Source organism: Notothenia coriiceps, unplaced genomic scaffold (genome assembly GCF_000735185.1).
Source record: "Notothenia coriiceps isolate Sejong01 unplaced genomic scaffold, NC01 NC01_scaffold00024397, whole genome shotgun sequence".
Taxonomy (NCBI): Eukaryota; Metazoa; Chordata; class Actinopteri; order Perciformes; family Nototheniidae; genus Notothenia; species Notothenia coriiceps.
In genome coordinates this window covers 32,968-47,181 of record NW_011357098.1, presented here as the reverse complement: position 1 = coordinate 47,181, position 14,214 = coordinate 32,968, and the positions used below count along the sequence as shown (strand labels likewise).

At 40.1% G+C, this 14,214-nt stretch overlaps 2 protein-coding genes across 4 annotated transcripts; both read left to right on the top strand.

Moving 5' to 3' along the window:
* Nucleotides 1–891: 891 nt before the first annotated feature.
* Nucleotides 892–7,753, top strand: crtam (cytotoxic and regulatory T cell molecule). 2 transcript variants are annotated; one of them, XM_010782220.1, is made up of 12 exons: nucleotides 892–1,114; nucleotides 2,197–2,340; nucleotides 2,460–2,612; nucleotides 2,780–2,905; nucleotides 3,836–3,991; nucleotides 4,466–4,693; nucleotides 5,877–5,930; nucleotides 6,049–6,279; nucleotides 6,451–6,516; nucleotides 6,684–6,824; nucleotides 6,933–7,019; nucleotides 7,359–7,753. In XM_010782220.1, the coding sequence occupies exons 1-12, from the start codon at nucleotides 1,015–1,017 to the stop codon at nucleotides 7,532–7,534; spliced, it is 1,662 nt and encodes a 553-aa protein (XP_010780522.1). In that variant the 5' UTR covers nucleotides 892–1,014; the 3' UTR covers nucleotides 7,535–7,753. The 2 variants fall into 2 exon arrangements, with proteins under 2 accessions (XP_010780522.1, XP_010780521.1); XM_010782219.1 differs by having other exon boundaries at nucleotides 2,197–2,355.
* Nucleotides 7,754–8,570: 817 nt separating this feature from the next.
* Nucleotides 8,571–12,903, top strand: hspa8 (heat shock protein 8). 2 transcript variants are annotated; one of them, XM_010782218.1, is made up of 9 exons: nucleotides 8,571–8,678; nucleotides 9,643–9,852; nucleotides 10,197–10,402; nucleotides 10,478–10,630; nucleotides 10,763–11,318; nucleotides 11,455–11,657; nucleotides 11,851–12,049; nucleotides 12,138–12,370; nucleotides 12,451–12,903. In XM_010782218.1, exons 2-9 carry the CDS (start codon nucleotides 9,648–9,650, stop codon nucleotides 12,649–12,651), a joined length of 1,956 nt encoding a protein of 651 aa, XP_010780520.1. In that variant the 5' UTR covers nucleotides 8,571–8,678; nucleotides 9,643–9,647; the 3' UTR covers nucleotides 12,652–12,903. The 2 variants fall into 2 exon arrangements, with proteins under 2 accessions (XP_010780520.1, XP_010780519.1); XM_010782217.1 differs by having other exon boundaries at nucleotides 10,478–10,639.
* Nucleotides 12,904–14,214: the final 1,311 nt, after the last annotated feature.

Here is a 14,214-nt window from a genome sequence, read left to right as displayed (position 1 = left end):
GTTTAAGCAGAAGTCAATAACTTGTACGGCCCTCGGAGGATATTGTAAAAATTGAAATGGCCCTTGAGAGGAAAAAGGTTCCCCACCCCTGGTTTAGAACGATTCGAATATTCGCATCGCGTCCGGTGTGATCCCCTGTTGAAATCAACATTGAACATTGAAGGAAACAAACACATTGAATCAAACATTAAGATCTGTTCTGTTTAAATTGATTATAGTCTATTATCAATTCAGGTTAAGAAACTAGTGTTGCTTGCATCCTATTTTAAAAGGCATTTCTTTTATACTCTACTAAAATGCAACAAAAAAAGGGTTTGATTCTATTAATTTTGTCTTTTTTATTGCACTTTGGCAGCAGATTCCTGTGTAGCTTCAGATCTGAGTTGTCTTATTTGTAAGCCTAATTTATACTTTTGTAGCAACACTATTTTTATATAATGGCAAAGAAAGGGTTCAGTGTTTTTTCGTTTTTTCCTGTGTCATATGTGGCAGCACTGTTTGTATGTGACGTGTAGCTTCAGTTAAATACTTGTATGTGTGTAGATTAGAAAGAGGTAAGATAAAGGATCTGCAGTATTTTATGAAGTATTAATCGTAAGGTCAGTGTTATACAAGTAGAAGTGTGTATTTACCTGGTAGTAGGCTGTCAGTAATGGCTATGCCTCTCTATTTGGACTGGTAGATCTCGGCAGACTTGCAACTTTAAAAGTAGCTCTCGGTTTAAAAAAGGTTGGGCACCCCTGGTGTGGACGGAAGACTTTTTTGATATCGACTAAGGTTCATTTTTGTCTCCGTGTAAACGTGGCCTGAGTGAATTGAAATCTTTTTAATTAAATCAGTGAAAAAGATTGTTGGATAGGACAACTACAGCATTCAGTTTCAGAAACAGCTGATCATCCTGAACTATTGGCCTTGTACCTTTACTGTAGGTTTCACACAAGAATCCCTTAAACAGATCAGCGCTGTGAAACCACGGCTTTGATGTCATAGCAGGTCCCTCGGTGGAGTATATAGATGAGAGGAGGGTGCAAACACAGCAGAGTCAGAGCCAGCGTCAGAGAGACAGAGATGGAAGTGGAGCTGCGGTTCAGCGTCTTCCTGTTACTTATACAGGGTGAGTCTTTTACTTTCAATACTAGCTAACTGGCATATGTTGTTGATAAAAAATATATAATCCTGAAATGAGCCTAATAAACTGAATGTGACTATTAAAAACGGCAGATGACTTAAGTGATGACTTTGCTTATGACTTCATATGAAAGAATCCCCTGTCCATCGCAATGTGTGGGGTAGGGTAAGAGAGAAATTACAAACTGATGTTTCAGACAACTAAGATGGATACACTTTCTATAATGCATTATAAACATAGTAATAACGGATTTAAATATATTTATAGCACTGTATTAAAACTGTAGCACTCTGATTACTAATAACTCACACTTATTCTAATTATAGTTATGAAAAAGTACACATATTCATAATACTTTATAAAAATAATCCTAGCACATCGTATTATAAAGCGTTTATGCATGATTAAAAGGCCATGTGTCATAAAACTTCATGTAGTGTTCACTCACTAACAGAGTGATTGTTGCTGGGATTAAAGTGTATTATAATTCCCCATTACAGCGGTGATTATTATGCATTATAATGTGCTTTGAAGTTGTCGTTGTTTGCTTCAGGAAAGGAAAACATTAATTTTACCGCGTTTAGCATTTGTTCAAATGTTAAAATGAAGAAATGTAATATCTACACAACCCACGCTTGTGAAGAAGGTGTGCTCACTGGTGGTGTTGATGGTGTCAACATGCCCCCACAGATGTGTTTTCCAAACAGCTCGACATCTTACCCCATAGGAAAGGAAAAGCCCCCAGAACCCCGTGATCAGCCTACAGCCTTTCTCTTCCACCACCACTGCTTTCTCTTTTACCTTAAAAGAACTGACCACATGACTTCCTGTCACATCTGAAACACAGTAAACAGTGTGTGACACGGGGGGCTGTGCAAACACACACAGGATGAGATGAGTCAAACTGTGGGAAACAGTGTTTACACCTCGGACACGTCTGTGTGCTCTTGACTTTAATTCCATTAGAAGTTGTAATTTTATGAAATGTTGCACTTTTCAAACTGTATGGGGTAGAAATGACATTGTGCTCTCAGTGTGAAATTGTTGTCCTATTTATGTAATTGCAGTTTCACTTGCGGTGTGGCAGCATCATGTGACTGTTTCGAAAGGTCACACACTCAGGTTAAGCTGTCCAGTTACTGATGCTCACAAGACCAACGTGGAATGGAAGAACCCTGAAGAACATGTTATGTTCTTCAATCAAATACAAGGTAAAGATGACAAAGGTAAAAGCACCAACACAAGCTGTCAAATGTTTAGGCAACAATTGCAAGAATCTCTGACTATTTAATTGGGCCTATTAAACATATTTTTCATCACTCACTGCCAGCTTTAGGAGACAAACGCTACAGCATCAACAAACTGTCGGAGTCAAAATTCACCATGAGTATTTCCAATGTTACCTTCAAAGATGGAGGCATCTACACATGCTCTCAGTATGGTGATCACACGACAGAGAAGAAAGTGGAGGTCACAGTGTTAGGTGAGATAATATTGTTTCCATTGACTGCTCACAGACTGTTGGAGCCAGCAACAACATGAGGTTGACTGTGGTTTTTACCCCTCACCTCCCCAGGACCATTGCACTGATTGTTTGATGAACATTTTTGTAATAATGTAATAACATTTTCTGTTTTGATTCATTTGAAGGCCGTCCTACATGTATAGTGAAAAAGGAGGTGCCTGAAGGGAGGTTTTGTATAGAATGCACTGCTGAGGGGAACCGCTCTCCTCCACAGATCTTCTGGAAATTGGATGGTGGACCTGAAATTATTGGTAAGTTTGTTATAATTGAAGATGCAAAAAAATACTCTACACTGTTATGAAGAAGTTAACTAATGTGAGGAATAAAAGGTAACATTCATTTGGATCACCTGCCATCTGTAGCTGCATGTCTGTGGTTTTGTATCTTGCACAATGCTATTCTTAAACTCTCAGATTATCATGTACCAGTATGACCTTCTGATTAGGGGTTCACTGTGTCCAATAGTTCTGTTCCCAGTCAAATGCAACCATGTACACAAATAGCAGATATGGCCTTGAGGTATATTAAAAAGAAATCATCCACCATGGACTGGGTTCATCTCGCTCACTAATCTCGACCCTGGCGCTGGGGTTGTCAGATTTTATTTAAAGTTGAAAGATGGCCCTAACCTTTGAAGAGTATTATTGTCTTTTCATGACAGAATAGACAACTTGAAAAGTCGGTTACTCATCTTTTTTGGTTATTTTGAATGCCACAGATTGTAGTTTTAACTCTCTTTAGAATTGTAGGGCTAATTTACAACAAGTGTAACAATAATAAACCAAATCTCTTGACATGGACTTCTTAAACATTCAACATCCTTTTAATAGACAGAATGCTAAAAGTATTAATTTGGCAAGAGACTCAATCCTCACAATTGGAAGGTATTCAACTCAAAGGGGACTGGGTTGGTATGTTGATTTCAGTAATTAAAAGATTGATGTGATTGGTTATGTCCTTTTGTATCTTTAAAAAAAAAAAATGTACAGTTGTATTATGTTTACTGTGGCTTCCTTGCTAGTTTGTTTGCTGGCCCTTGGAATCCCCTGAAATACAAACTATTTCTTTACACAAAAGAATATTAATAAATAATGAGCTCTAAGCATATTTTGAGTACTACTGATTACAGCTGGTACGAGTTGTTTAAAATGGATACTAATGACATATGTCCCATTCCACAGCTGTTACCCGAGTCCTGCATGAAGATAAAAAATATGTCTCAACGGATATGTTGTGTGTTCAGTCGGTGAAGAACAGAGTAACTGTGAAATGCATTGTTCGCCATCCAGCTCTGCACTCAAAAATTCGAATGAAACGTGTCAAAATTGGAAGAAACTGTGAGTAGAATTACTTTTTATTTGAAATCTGTCTCCTCTCCCCAGATACAATGTGAGTGGCAATAAAGAATCCCCCGCAGAGAGTCGACCATCGGTGAAAACAATGGCCCTAGCATTAACCAAAACGTGTTTACTTTAAATGATACTGAGAAAAGCGTTGTATTAGAGGAACCGTACAACTTTAGCTGCATCGTCACAAAACAGGGAAAGCACAAAAGAGGGAATTTTTTCACATGAGACTCCATGACAAAGTCCACTTCACCAGAGTGTGAAACTTGACAGACCGAAATAAAGAAACAGGCCCTGTTTAATTTCCTCTTTTTATATGTTACAAATAGTCTGGTTTCTTCTTTTCAATTGAACCAAAACAGAAGTGTGATTTGTAAGTTGTTTAAATGTCAGCAGGGATTTTTACTTTTCATGATGCAATGCCTTTTCTGCTTAATAATAACATAAACCTCCTCTCTGTCACAGCAAGAAAGTCCCAGCACACAACCACGACCCGTTCTCCAACAGCCCGTCCCCCCGGCTCACCAGAGGCCCAGAGAACAACACGGCACATTACAACCAGAGATCTGAAAGGGCCTTCATCAGAGGGTCCAAAGTTATCAACTGATCCCACCACTCAGCTGTTTTCCTCCAGTGAGCCACTGACGGTAACATCAGCACAGAACTCTTCATCCACACACTCACATCTCAGCGGTGAGTCAAACTGTTTGCATGTGTATATGATGTGATGTCAGATTGACGTTCACCGACAGAACATCAGATGACATATGCAGACACGACATGAGGGACACAAAAGAAACAAGAAACATCCTAACGCAACAACAGTTACACTTTATTTTTGAGGCCGAGCATATACATCAGAGTCAAGTTGGGATTTTTGATGCCTAAAAGACTCAAAATTAAAAAACCTAACAATAGTGTCAACATGAACATTAAAATGTGCAGTATCTTAAAAACGAAAGTACAAATAATGATGTGGATAAAGGAACCTTAAATGGGTTCACCTTTTGCTTTATTAATTATTGCTCTGTACAAAGCAAGTATAATAAGTTAAAGGTGACCTATCATGCAAAATGCACTTACGTCTTTTATACATGAATATGTGTCCCCGGTGTTCCAGGGAACTCACCAAGTGTCAGAAAACACAACCCTCTCTATTTTCCTCCATACCCAAATCTCTTAAAAAGGGGCTGCAACGGATCTGATACAGACTGATCCAGATTTGAACACTTCTATGACGTCACAGAAGTGGCGCTATGGCTATTGGGCCAACTCCACCAATCAGGAGGAGACAGCCACGGACATTGTCGTTCGAAAGCGCTGGAGACGCTTTAGTACATATGCCAGGCCTGTAGATGGTGCTGTTCTCACAGAATCAGCCCACGCAAAGACAGTGTTAAATTGAGCGAAATGAGGAATGGCTAATATGCATGATCTGTTTGGTATTATGAAAAATAAAAAGTATAAATATGCCTTATATAGGTGTGGTCCTATACTATATTATTCAAATATAGCATGGTCCACTTTAAACAAAACTGTATGTAAAGTTTAAACTACATATATCTCAACTCCCTCGATTCATTTAGTTCAAAAGCACCACTGTAGGTGTGAAACCACGAGATGTGTTTCCTGTGAGGGAGGGCTCAGAGCAGTGTGTGAAACTGGGGGCTGTTTGAACTTATGGAGGTGTTTTATTAATTCTGAAGATGGAAAACTGAAGCCTCACAATTCTTGATTTAGCGTTACACATAACATTTCAGTTTCCACCTTCTTAAATAATATTTATTAATTCATCTGCTTGTTTTATGCATGACGAAAATGTATTTCCTTAAACAAATTAAGAAGATAAACCCTGTGATTTCTATTTTCTCATAAGATAACTCAACCAGGAGGAGGAATGACACCATCAGTAATGCAACAAGTGCTACAGGTATGATACAAACAGAGCATTTCTAGACAAATGGCAGTCGGATCCCACCTAGTGGTAATTCTGAATAACCACAATTGTTTAATAAGAATTAATAACATAAACCTCCTCTCTGTTACAGCAACAATGTCCCAGCACACAACTTTGACCCGTTCTCCAACAGCCTGGCCCCCAGGCTCAACAGAGGCCCAGAGAACACGGTACATTACAACCAGAGATCTTAAAGGGCCTTCATCAGAGGGCCCTGCAGAGTTAGGGCCCTCTACTCAGCTGTTTTCCTCCAGTGAGCCAGAGACGGTCACATCAGCACTGAACCTTGCTTCATCCAAACACTCAACTCTCAGCAATACCAGTGAGTCAAACTGTTTTTGTGTGTATATGATGTGATGTCAAATTCAAGTGACAATACTTTGAACAACCATTATTGAGTTGTTCTATTTAGGAAACAGGGATTATTCAGCATGCAACACGCAGATCTAGACCTGTTATTAATTGTACCTCCATTCTTCATAATTCCTTAAAGGCTGGACATCTGTCTCTGAGACAACAGAGAACACCTCCAATAACCACACAGAGGGAAACAAAACAGGTGAATTTACACTTTTAAAGGTGCAGTGTCTGCATGGCGGAGACTAAACTTCTGTTGCTTTGGTTTGAAAATTATAATTAGTCAACAGTCTTGCCTTACACAAACAAAGGGGATAAAGCCTTTATGGCAATTGCTGGGCTAACTACCAACCTTCTGTAAATTCCCAGATATCTTAAATGACCCGAGGATGCGGACTGGAGGAAGTTCACTACTGGTCTTCCTGGTTACTTGTCTGATATTCGGTCTTCTCGTTGTCATCATTTTTTTCGCCATCAAGCTCAGGAGAGCGCACATCACTTGGAAGAGAGGTAAGCCGACCTATTTTTTTTGCTTCTACATATTGTCTTGTAGTTAAACCACAAAGCAGCAAGTACTTTAAATAAATAAAAAATATATGATCGTTTTTATTGTTACAGAAAATGAGGACTCTGATCCATCAGAGGAGAGCAGTAAATCAAAATCAAGCCAGGAAGAGAGGAACTCTCAAGGACAAAGGCGGAGAGGTAAGCAAATGGTTCAGCACTTCTTTTAAAGACTCTTTTCAGAAGAAGTATGCACATGAACTGAAAAACATTTGTGCCTGCTTAAACTGTAATCTAACTGCAAACTTTTGAATTCCACATATTCCTAGGCCTTATGAAGACAGATAATTTACAGAAATGTTGTGCAATGGGTTGAACTTTAATGTGATTATTAGATCCATCCAGCTTTTAGCCATAGGGAATGAAAGGCTTGGTGGAGAGGAACAGGAAATAAAGTTGTGGCCATCACTGGTGACTCATCTTTCTTTCCAACAGGGCAGTATGAGTCACTGATTGTAAAACACTCTCTCTTTCAAACAGGGTTCTTCAACACAGCATTCACACAGTACGTCGTTGAGAAACCAACAGTGATAACCTCGGTGACAAACACTGCTGCGATGGCAGAAGCTGAGGGTGCATCTAAAGAGAAGAATTCTCAACATCCAACCCCGGGACAAACATCAACCAAGTGTGACATAAAGGAGACGGAGCTTTAACAATCTGTCAAATACAGCATTCATAACTTCAGCAATATCATGAGCAACATTATAATGCCCACATTTTTTGTTATTGCACTTGTAAAAAAGGATGTAGGACTATTTTTACACAGAAAATAATATGGTGACTTGCTTTTAACTTAAGTATGCTACTGTACTTATTGTAAATATTCTATCAATGTTACATTTACATGTCACAATAAATTGTAATTTTTGCTATAATATAATAGCATGCTTTTGAACATGAATGAGTTCTGTGGAAAGTAGCTGGTGATGTTGCCTAATCAATGCAACTGTTCATCTATATCCTGCTTGTTCCTCAAGGTATGGTTTCTGGTGAACAAAATGTGACTATGTATCACCACTCAAAACATTTATTTCTCTCCAATCTGACCACCTTTCATTAGTTGCTTTATCCAAGCAGACATTTACCATTAAACCTTTAGTTAGTTATATCTAAGAAAACGTCAAATTTCCCATATCAAAGCTGTGAATGAACAAACATGTTCGGCAAATGGCAGCTTTCAGATCAGATTGCCTCATTCAGTTGGAGTTTTAATGTTTGCGTTATTATAACAATTAAGTGAATTATTCACGACAGTTTGTTTGAGCGAGGCTTGACTTAGCAGTGTATACTAGGCAGGTACATCTGGTTCGTTGTGGTGGATGCGGGTGAAGGTTCTACTCTACGCCTACGGCCTATCTCATAATTAAATCGCCGCTGCTTGCCTCTACTTGCGTATTCCTCAATAACTCCTCACTAAAATAACACGGCTTCAATATAATTATACACATGAATACTTCGGAAATAAAATACATCTGAAAAGGATCGTTTGTTACCTAACTACATCTTGTATCACCACACAAAGCTACAGTATAGTCTTGGGCCATGCGGTCTTTCACAGCGTTTATGAAATAAAACAGGAAGTCAGCTGGATCGTTATTAGCGTCACCAACGACTCATTGGTGGACCGTTGAGGAAAGACTCCAAGACTCGACATCTGATTGGCTGTTTTGCCGGATATATATACTGGCCGGACAGCAGTCATTCTTTCCTTTCCCCTCTCATACCGGCAAGGACTAGTCACCGTCGCCGCTGTCCATTCCAACCCAACACACAAGTAATCTACGGTTCAACAATTCGGTAAGTTACTCTGAGATTCGCAAACACTATGTTTATGTTTGAGTTATATTCAACGAAATGCTCCTGGGTTGTTTCAATCTAGTTTACTGACGATATCGATAGCATTTAGCTAATGCTTACTCACCCTCGGAAATGTTAATGTTATTTAATGCCATACGACATGTATTGCGGTTGTTTGATTACTATTGCCAAGTATAACGCATTTGGACGTATACACATGTAGATAAGTACTTCTAAGGGACGTAGAGGCTGAATTCACGGGCACTGGATTAGCTAACATTAGCTTCTTAGCCGAGCAGAAATTGTGGGGGCAGGGATTCTGAGACGTTCCAGAATGTTCTCGAACAAACGGTGTCAAGCTAGCAAACTTGATCGTACTTCCGGTTTATTCATCAATCAAGTCCTTGTATCACGATGCATCTTTTTGTAATTGTTTGTAGGCCATCTTTTAATCAGCCCACCCTTTTCTAACATATTTGTTCGCCTTATAGGGTAATTTCGTTTTATTCGCTTGAATATTTAAAAGTTGCCCTTTCCGGTCTCAATTCTGGCCTAACGGTTGTGCACTTCACTCATTGTCACATGGCTGGGACTAGCTAAATGCTTTCTGCAGCAGTGATATGCTTGTAAATGAATGGCGAAACGTTAATGAATATTATATATAATTTTGTTCAACATAATGCAGAAGGATAACATTGTCCATTGGTGACTAAAACATTTAATTCAGCCAACATTGAGTTTGACTAGTGTTAATTGTGAACCTTCTATAGTCTCCCACACGTCTTTTTTAAAACCCTTCCCCAAGGGACAATTTTCCTTTAAGTTTGTCGCAGTAAAGTTATGACTGATTGCCTTTCTCTGCAAATGATCATTTAAGTTCTATCTGGTATTTGTGTCCCGTGTCATGGGCGGAAATTCTTCTCTTTAATCTAAGGTTAACCAATATTTTTCTTTTTTTCTGTAGGAAATATGTCTAAGGGACCAGCAGTTGGTATCGACCTTGGTACCACCTACTCCTGTGTTGGTGTGTTCCAGCATGGCAAAGTTGAAATCATTGCCAACGACCAGGGTAACAGGACCACACCCAGCTATGTGGCCTTCACAGATTCTGAGAGGCTGATTGGAGATGCAGCCAAGAATCAAGTGGCCATGAACCCCACCAACACAGTTTTCGGTAAAAAAACGAATTTGTTTCGAATGGTGTGGTTGTCATATTTTAAAATAAATAAATCCTCTTCATTGAATAGTCAGATTTTGCACATTTATCCTACACTGATCATAAAATGACTTCTAATTAAACGACAATAACGAAAGACGTAATATTTGGTATAGTCTTTAAATAAAGCACTTTCTCACTGTGATGACGATTATTCCTGCCATTCGTAGTTTCCACCAGAGGTTGAAAGACCAAAGATGGCACAAACCTTCCTTGGATGTCTGAGTGATCTTAATGGAAGCTTGCATTAGAACCGATGCAATTTCTTTATTTTGTGAAACTAATGACAAGCTCTTTTGCAGATGCTAAACGACTGATCGGTCGCAGGTTTGACGATGCAGTTGTGCAGTCCGACATGAAGCACTGGCCCTTTAATGTCATCAATGACAACACTCGCCCCAAGCTTCAAGTTGAGTACAAAGGCGAGTCAAAGTCCTTCTACCCAGAGGAGGTCTCGTCTATGGTGCTTACTAAGATGAAGGAGATTGCTGAAGCCTACCTCGGAAAGGTATGTAATTTGTCATAGCTTAGGAAATTACCTGCAAGCTATGATGTACAATATGCTAACATTTCTCTTGTTTAGACTGTCAACAATGCCGTGATCACGGTACCTGCCTACTTCAACGACTCCCAGCGCCAGGCCACTAAGGATGCGGGCACAATCTCCGGCCTTAACGTTCTGCGTATCATCAACGAACCAACTGCCGCTGCCATCGCCTATGGGTTGGACAAGAAGGTAAAAAACGTAACTATAACTATTTTGATTTTCCTACGGTCTTGATTATCAGCGGTATACTTGAATGATGTCTAATGTGTACGAGTTAATTCAGGAAGCCTCTTACACTATAAATGTTAATACTAATTTCAGGTTGGGGCTGAAAGGAACGTCCTCATCTTTGATCTTGGTGGTGGCACCTTTGATGTATCCATCTTGACCATTGAGGATGGAATCTTTGAGGTCAAATCTACTGCTGGAGATACACATCTTGGTGGGGAAGATTTTGACAATCGCATGGTCAACCACTTCATTGCTGAGTTCAAGAGGAAGTACAAGAAAGACATCAGCGACAACAAAAGAGCTGTCCGCCGTCTGCGCACAGCTTGTGAGCGGGCAAAGCGCACCCTGTCTTCCAGCACCCAGGCCAGCATAGAAATCGACTCTCTGTACGAGGGAGTTGATTTCTACACCTCAATCACCAGGGCTCGTTTCGAGGAGCTGAATGCTGACCTCTTTCGTGGCACCTTGGACCCCGTGGAGAAGTCACTCCGTGATGCCAAGATGGACAAAGGGCAGATCCATGACATTGTGTTGGTTGGTGGCTCAACCCGTATCCCCAAGATTCAGAAGCTGCTCCAAGATTTCTTCAATGGAAAGGAGCTCAACAAGAGCATCAATCCAGATGAAGCTGTGGCTTACGGGGCTGGTAAGTGTCACACATTTTATTCCCATCCAAGCTGCATTGTGAGAGCAGCACCACTGTAGCAGTTGGATGTCATGGGCATTAATGACATAAACATGATTTTTCTAACAAAGTCTCTTTTTTTGTTTCCTCCTTAAAGCTGTCCAGGCTGCCATCCTGTCTGGTGACAAGTCTGAGAATGTCCAGGACTTGTTGCTTCTGGACGTCACCCCTCTCTCCCTGGGTATTGAGACCGCTGGAGGTGTCATGACTGTCCTGATCAAAAGAAACACAACCATTCCAACCAAGCAGACTCAGACCTTCACAACCTACTCTGACAACCAGCCTGGTGTGCTCATCCAAGTAAGCGCAACACCAGTCATTCGCATAAATCTTTTCGCAGTGATGACGATTATTCCTGCCATTCGTAGTTTCCACCAGAGGTTGCAAGACCAAAGATGGCACAAACCTTCCTTGGATGTCTGAGCGAAATAAAGTTGACTAGAACTGAGTACTACTTAAAAATCCTGTACTTAACCCTTCATGCTTCAAACAGGTGTATGAAGGTGAGCGTGCTATGACCAGGGACAACAACCTGCTTGGCAAGTTTGAGCTGACGGGCATCCCTCCTGCTCCCCGTGGTGTTCCCCAGATTGAGGTGACATTTGATATTGATGCCAATGGCATCATGAATGTTTCTGCGGTCGACAAGAGCACTGGCAAGGAGAACAAGATCACCATCACCAATGACAAGGGTGAGTTTCAGATTTTTATAGTTTTACTCTTAACATTATCTCAAATGTTCCCCCTCAACATTTTTGACAATTTGCAATTTACTCCCAGGGCGACTCAGCAAAGAGGACATTGAACGCATGGTTCAGGAAGCTGAGAAGTACAAGGCAGAGGATGACTCCCAGCGTGACAAGGTGTCTTCCAAGAATGGCCTTGAGTCATATGCTTTCAACATGAAGTCAACCGTGGAGGATGAAAAACTTGCTGGTAAGATCAGTGAGGATGACAAGCAGAAGATTCTGGACAAGTGCAATGAGGTCATCAGCTGGCTAGACAAGAACCAGGTATTTATTTAATCTTTTGTAGTCTTTTAGCCACAATATGAATTGGTATTAAAACACTAACATTTGTTTTTTTGTTGCAGACTGCCGAGAAGGAGGAGTATGAACATCAACAGAAGGAACTGGAGAAGGTGTGCAACCCCATCATCACCAAGCTGTACCAGAGTGCTGGTGGAATGCCCGGTGGAATGCCAGAGGGCATGCCTGGTGGTTTCCCTGGAGCTGGTGGTGCTGCACCCGGCAGTGGTGGGTCCTCCGGCCCCACCATCGAGGAGGTCGACTAAACACTCCTTGTTTCCGCTCCAACTTCTCTCCTGAGATGTTTTCTAAGAAAGTAACCCTCTTATAGCAAAAGTTACAACAAGCTAAAGAGTGCAATTGAACAAAAAACTGGGTTCAGGTATCACTTATTAGATGGTTTGCGACACAACTGGGAACAACTTGTAGTTTGAACAAGCAGTCAGATCACATGTCCGGTAAAGTGTTTTGTATACAAGGATGTCACTGCCTTGATAATAAACCAAATCTTAACCCTTTGCCTGATCTCTTCTTGGCTTTATGTTAATGTAGTTTAATTTAGCCAATGGCTGCACTATTATTGCGTAGTGAAAAGTTTAACTTGACTTTTGCCTTCTCACTACTTTTGCACTCAAGCAAAAGAACACAGTTTTATTTACAGTGATAGGGGAGTTAAGGGGGGATCATTTTATATTTTGGTACCTTGGACTGAGATGTTTGTTTTGTTTGTGAAGTCACACCATGTGACTGGAGAGCAATGTCCACTTGGTTATAGTGCCATCTACTGGTTTATGCTGTATATTCCTTCCCAGCTGCATTTCAGGGACATACCATTACAGTCCTAGTGATCAACAAAGTGTTGACATGACGCTTCAAATCATGGCCAAAAAGTGTAAGACTAAGCTCTCCCACTGTGCATCACAGCCATCTTGTGTTTTCATGGAGCCGTGTCCTATGATGGCAATTTAGCCAGTGTGAAGGCTCAAATATAAAACCTACTCGTGTCACTGACTTAATGGTGTTCAAAAATGCATGTTGCAGTAATGGTAGCTAACAAGCACTCACTACTTTTTTTTTTTCCTCACCAGTGTTTTTTTAAAATTATATTGTCCACAGCTCTAAAGAGTAACCTACATGGAGTTCTATATTAACACTAAAGGCACGTTCTCATTACACAGGACAAAACAATACCTCATATTCATCTGCTGTGCCTATGAAAGTTCCATCAAGTTATAAAATGACCTAATACATGAATAATATGTATCAGAATTAATGGAGCAATTTCTCTCAGACTGTTAAATGTATAGGTTTTTTGTATTGGGGCAGTTTTAAGCAACAGATTAATAGAAACTTTCCTGACAAATTAATTCTCCACATGGATTAAAATGTAAAGGACACATCAATGTTTTACAACTGTCAAGTGATCCTGAATTTATATCCTGTGGCTATTTCCTGATTCAGATTTGTTGTTGGTTAGTAGTTCTAGGACTTGTAACATAACAAATATGCTCCCGAATAATCCTGGGAGTTTTAGCCAGAGGGCAAATCCACGATGCTGCTGACCTGATCAGAAGACAAGTTGGTCAGACACTGAGTTGTCATACATTCATAAATTATTTTACTGCAACTAAGTAATGCAGTAGATAAGTGTGATTGACTTTACATTATTTTATTGAACACCCATCTCCAAAATCTAAATTAAAATCCTTACTTTTAATTTTCTCCTTCCTTACATACTAAGTAGTTTGAAAGTGAATGTCCTTAGAAGGTGTCAGGGTTAATCTTGGATGTGTCCTAACTCCAGGATTATTGGGAGTGACCTGGGGGTA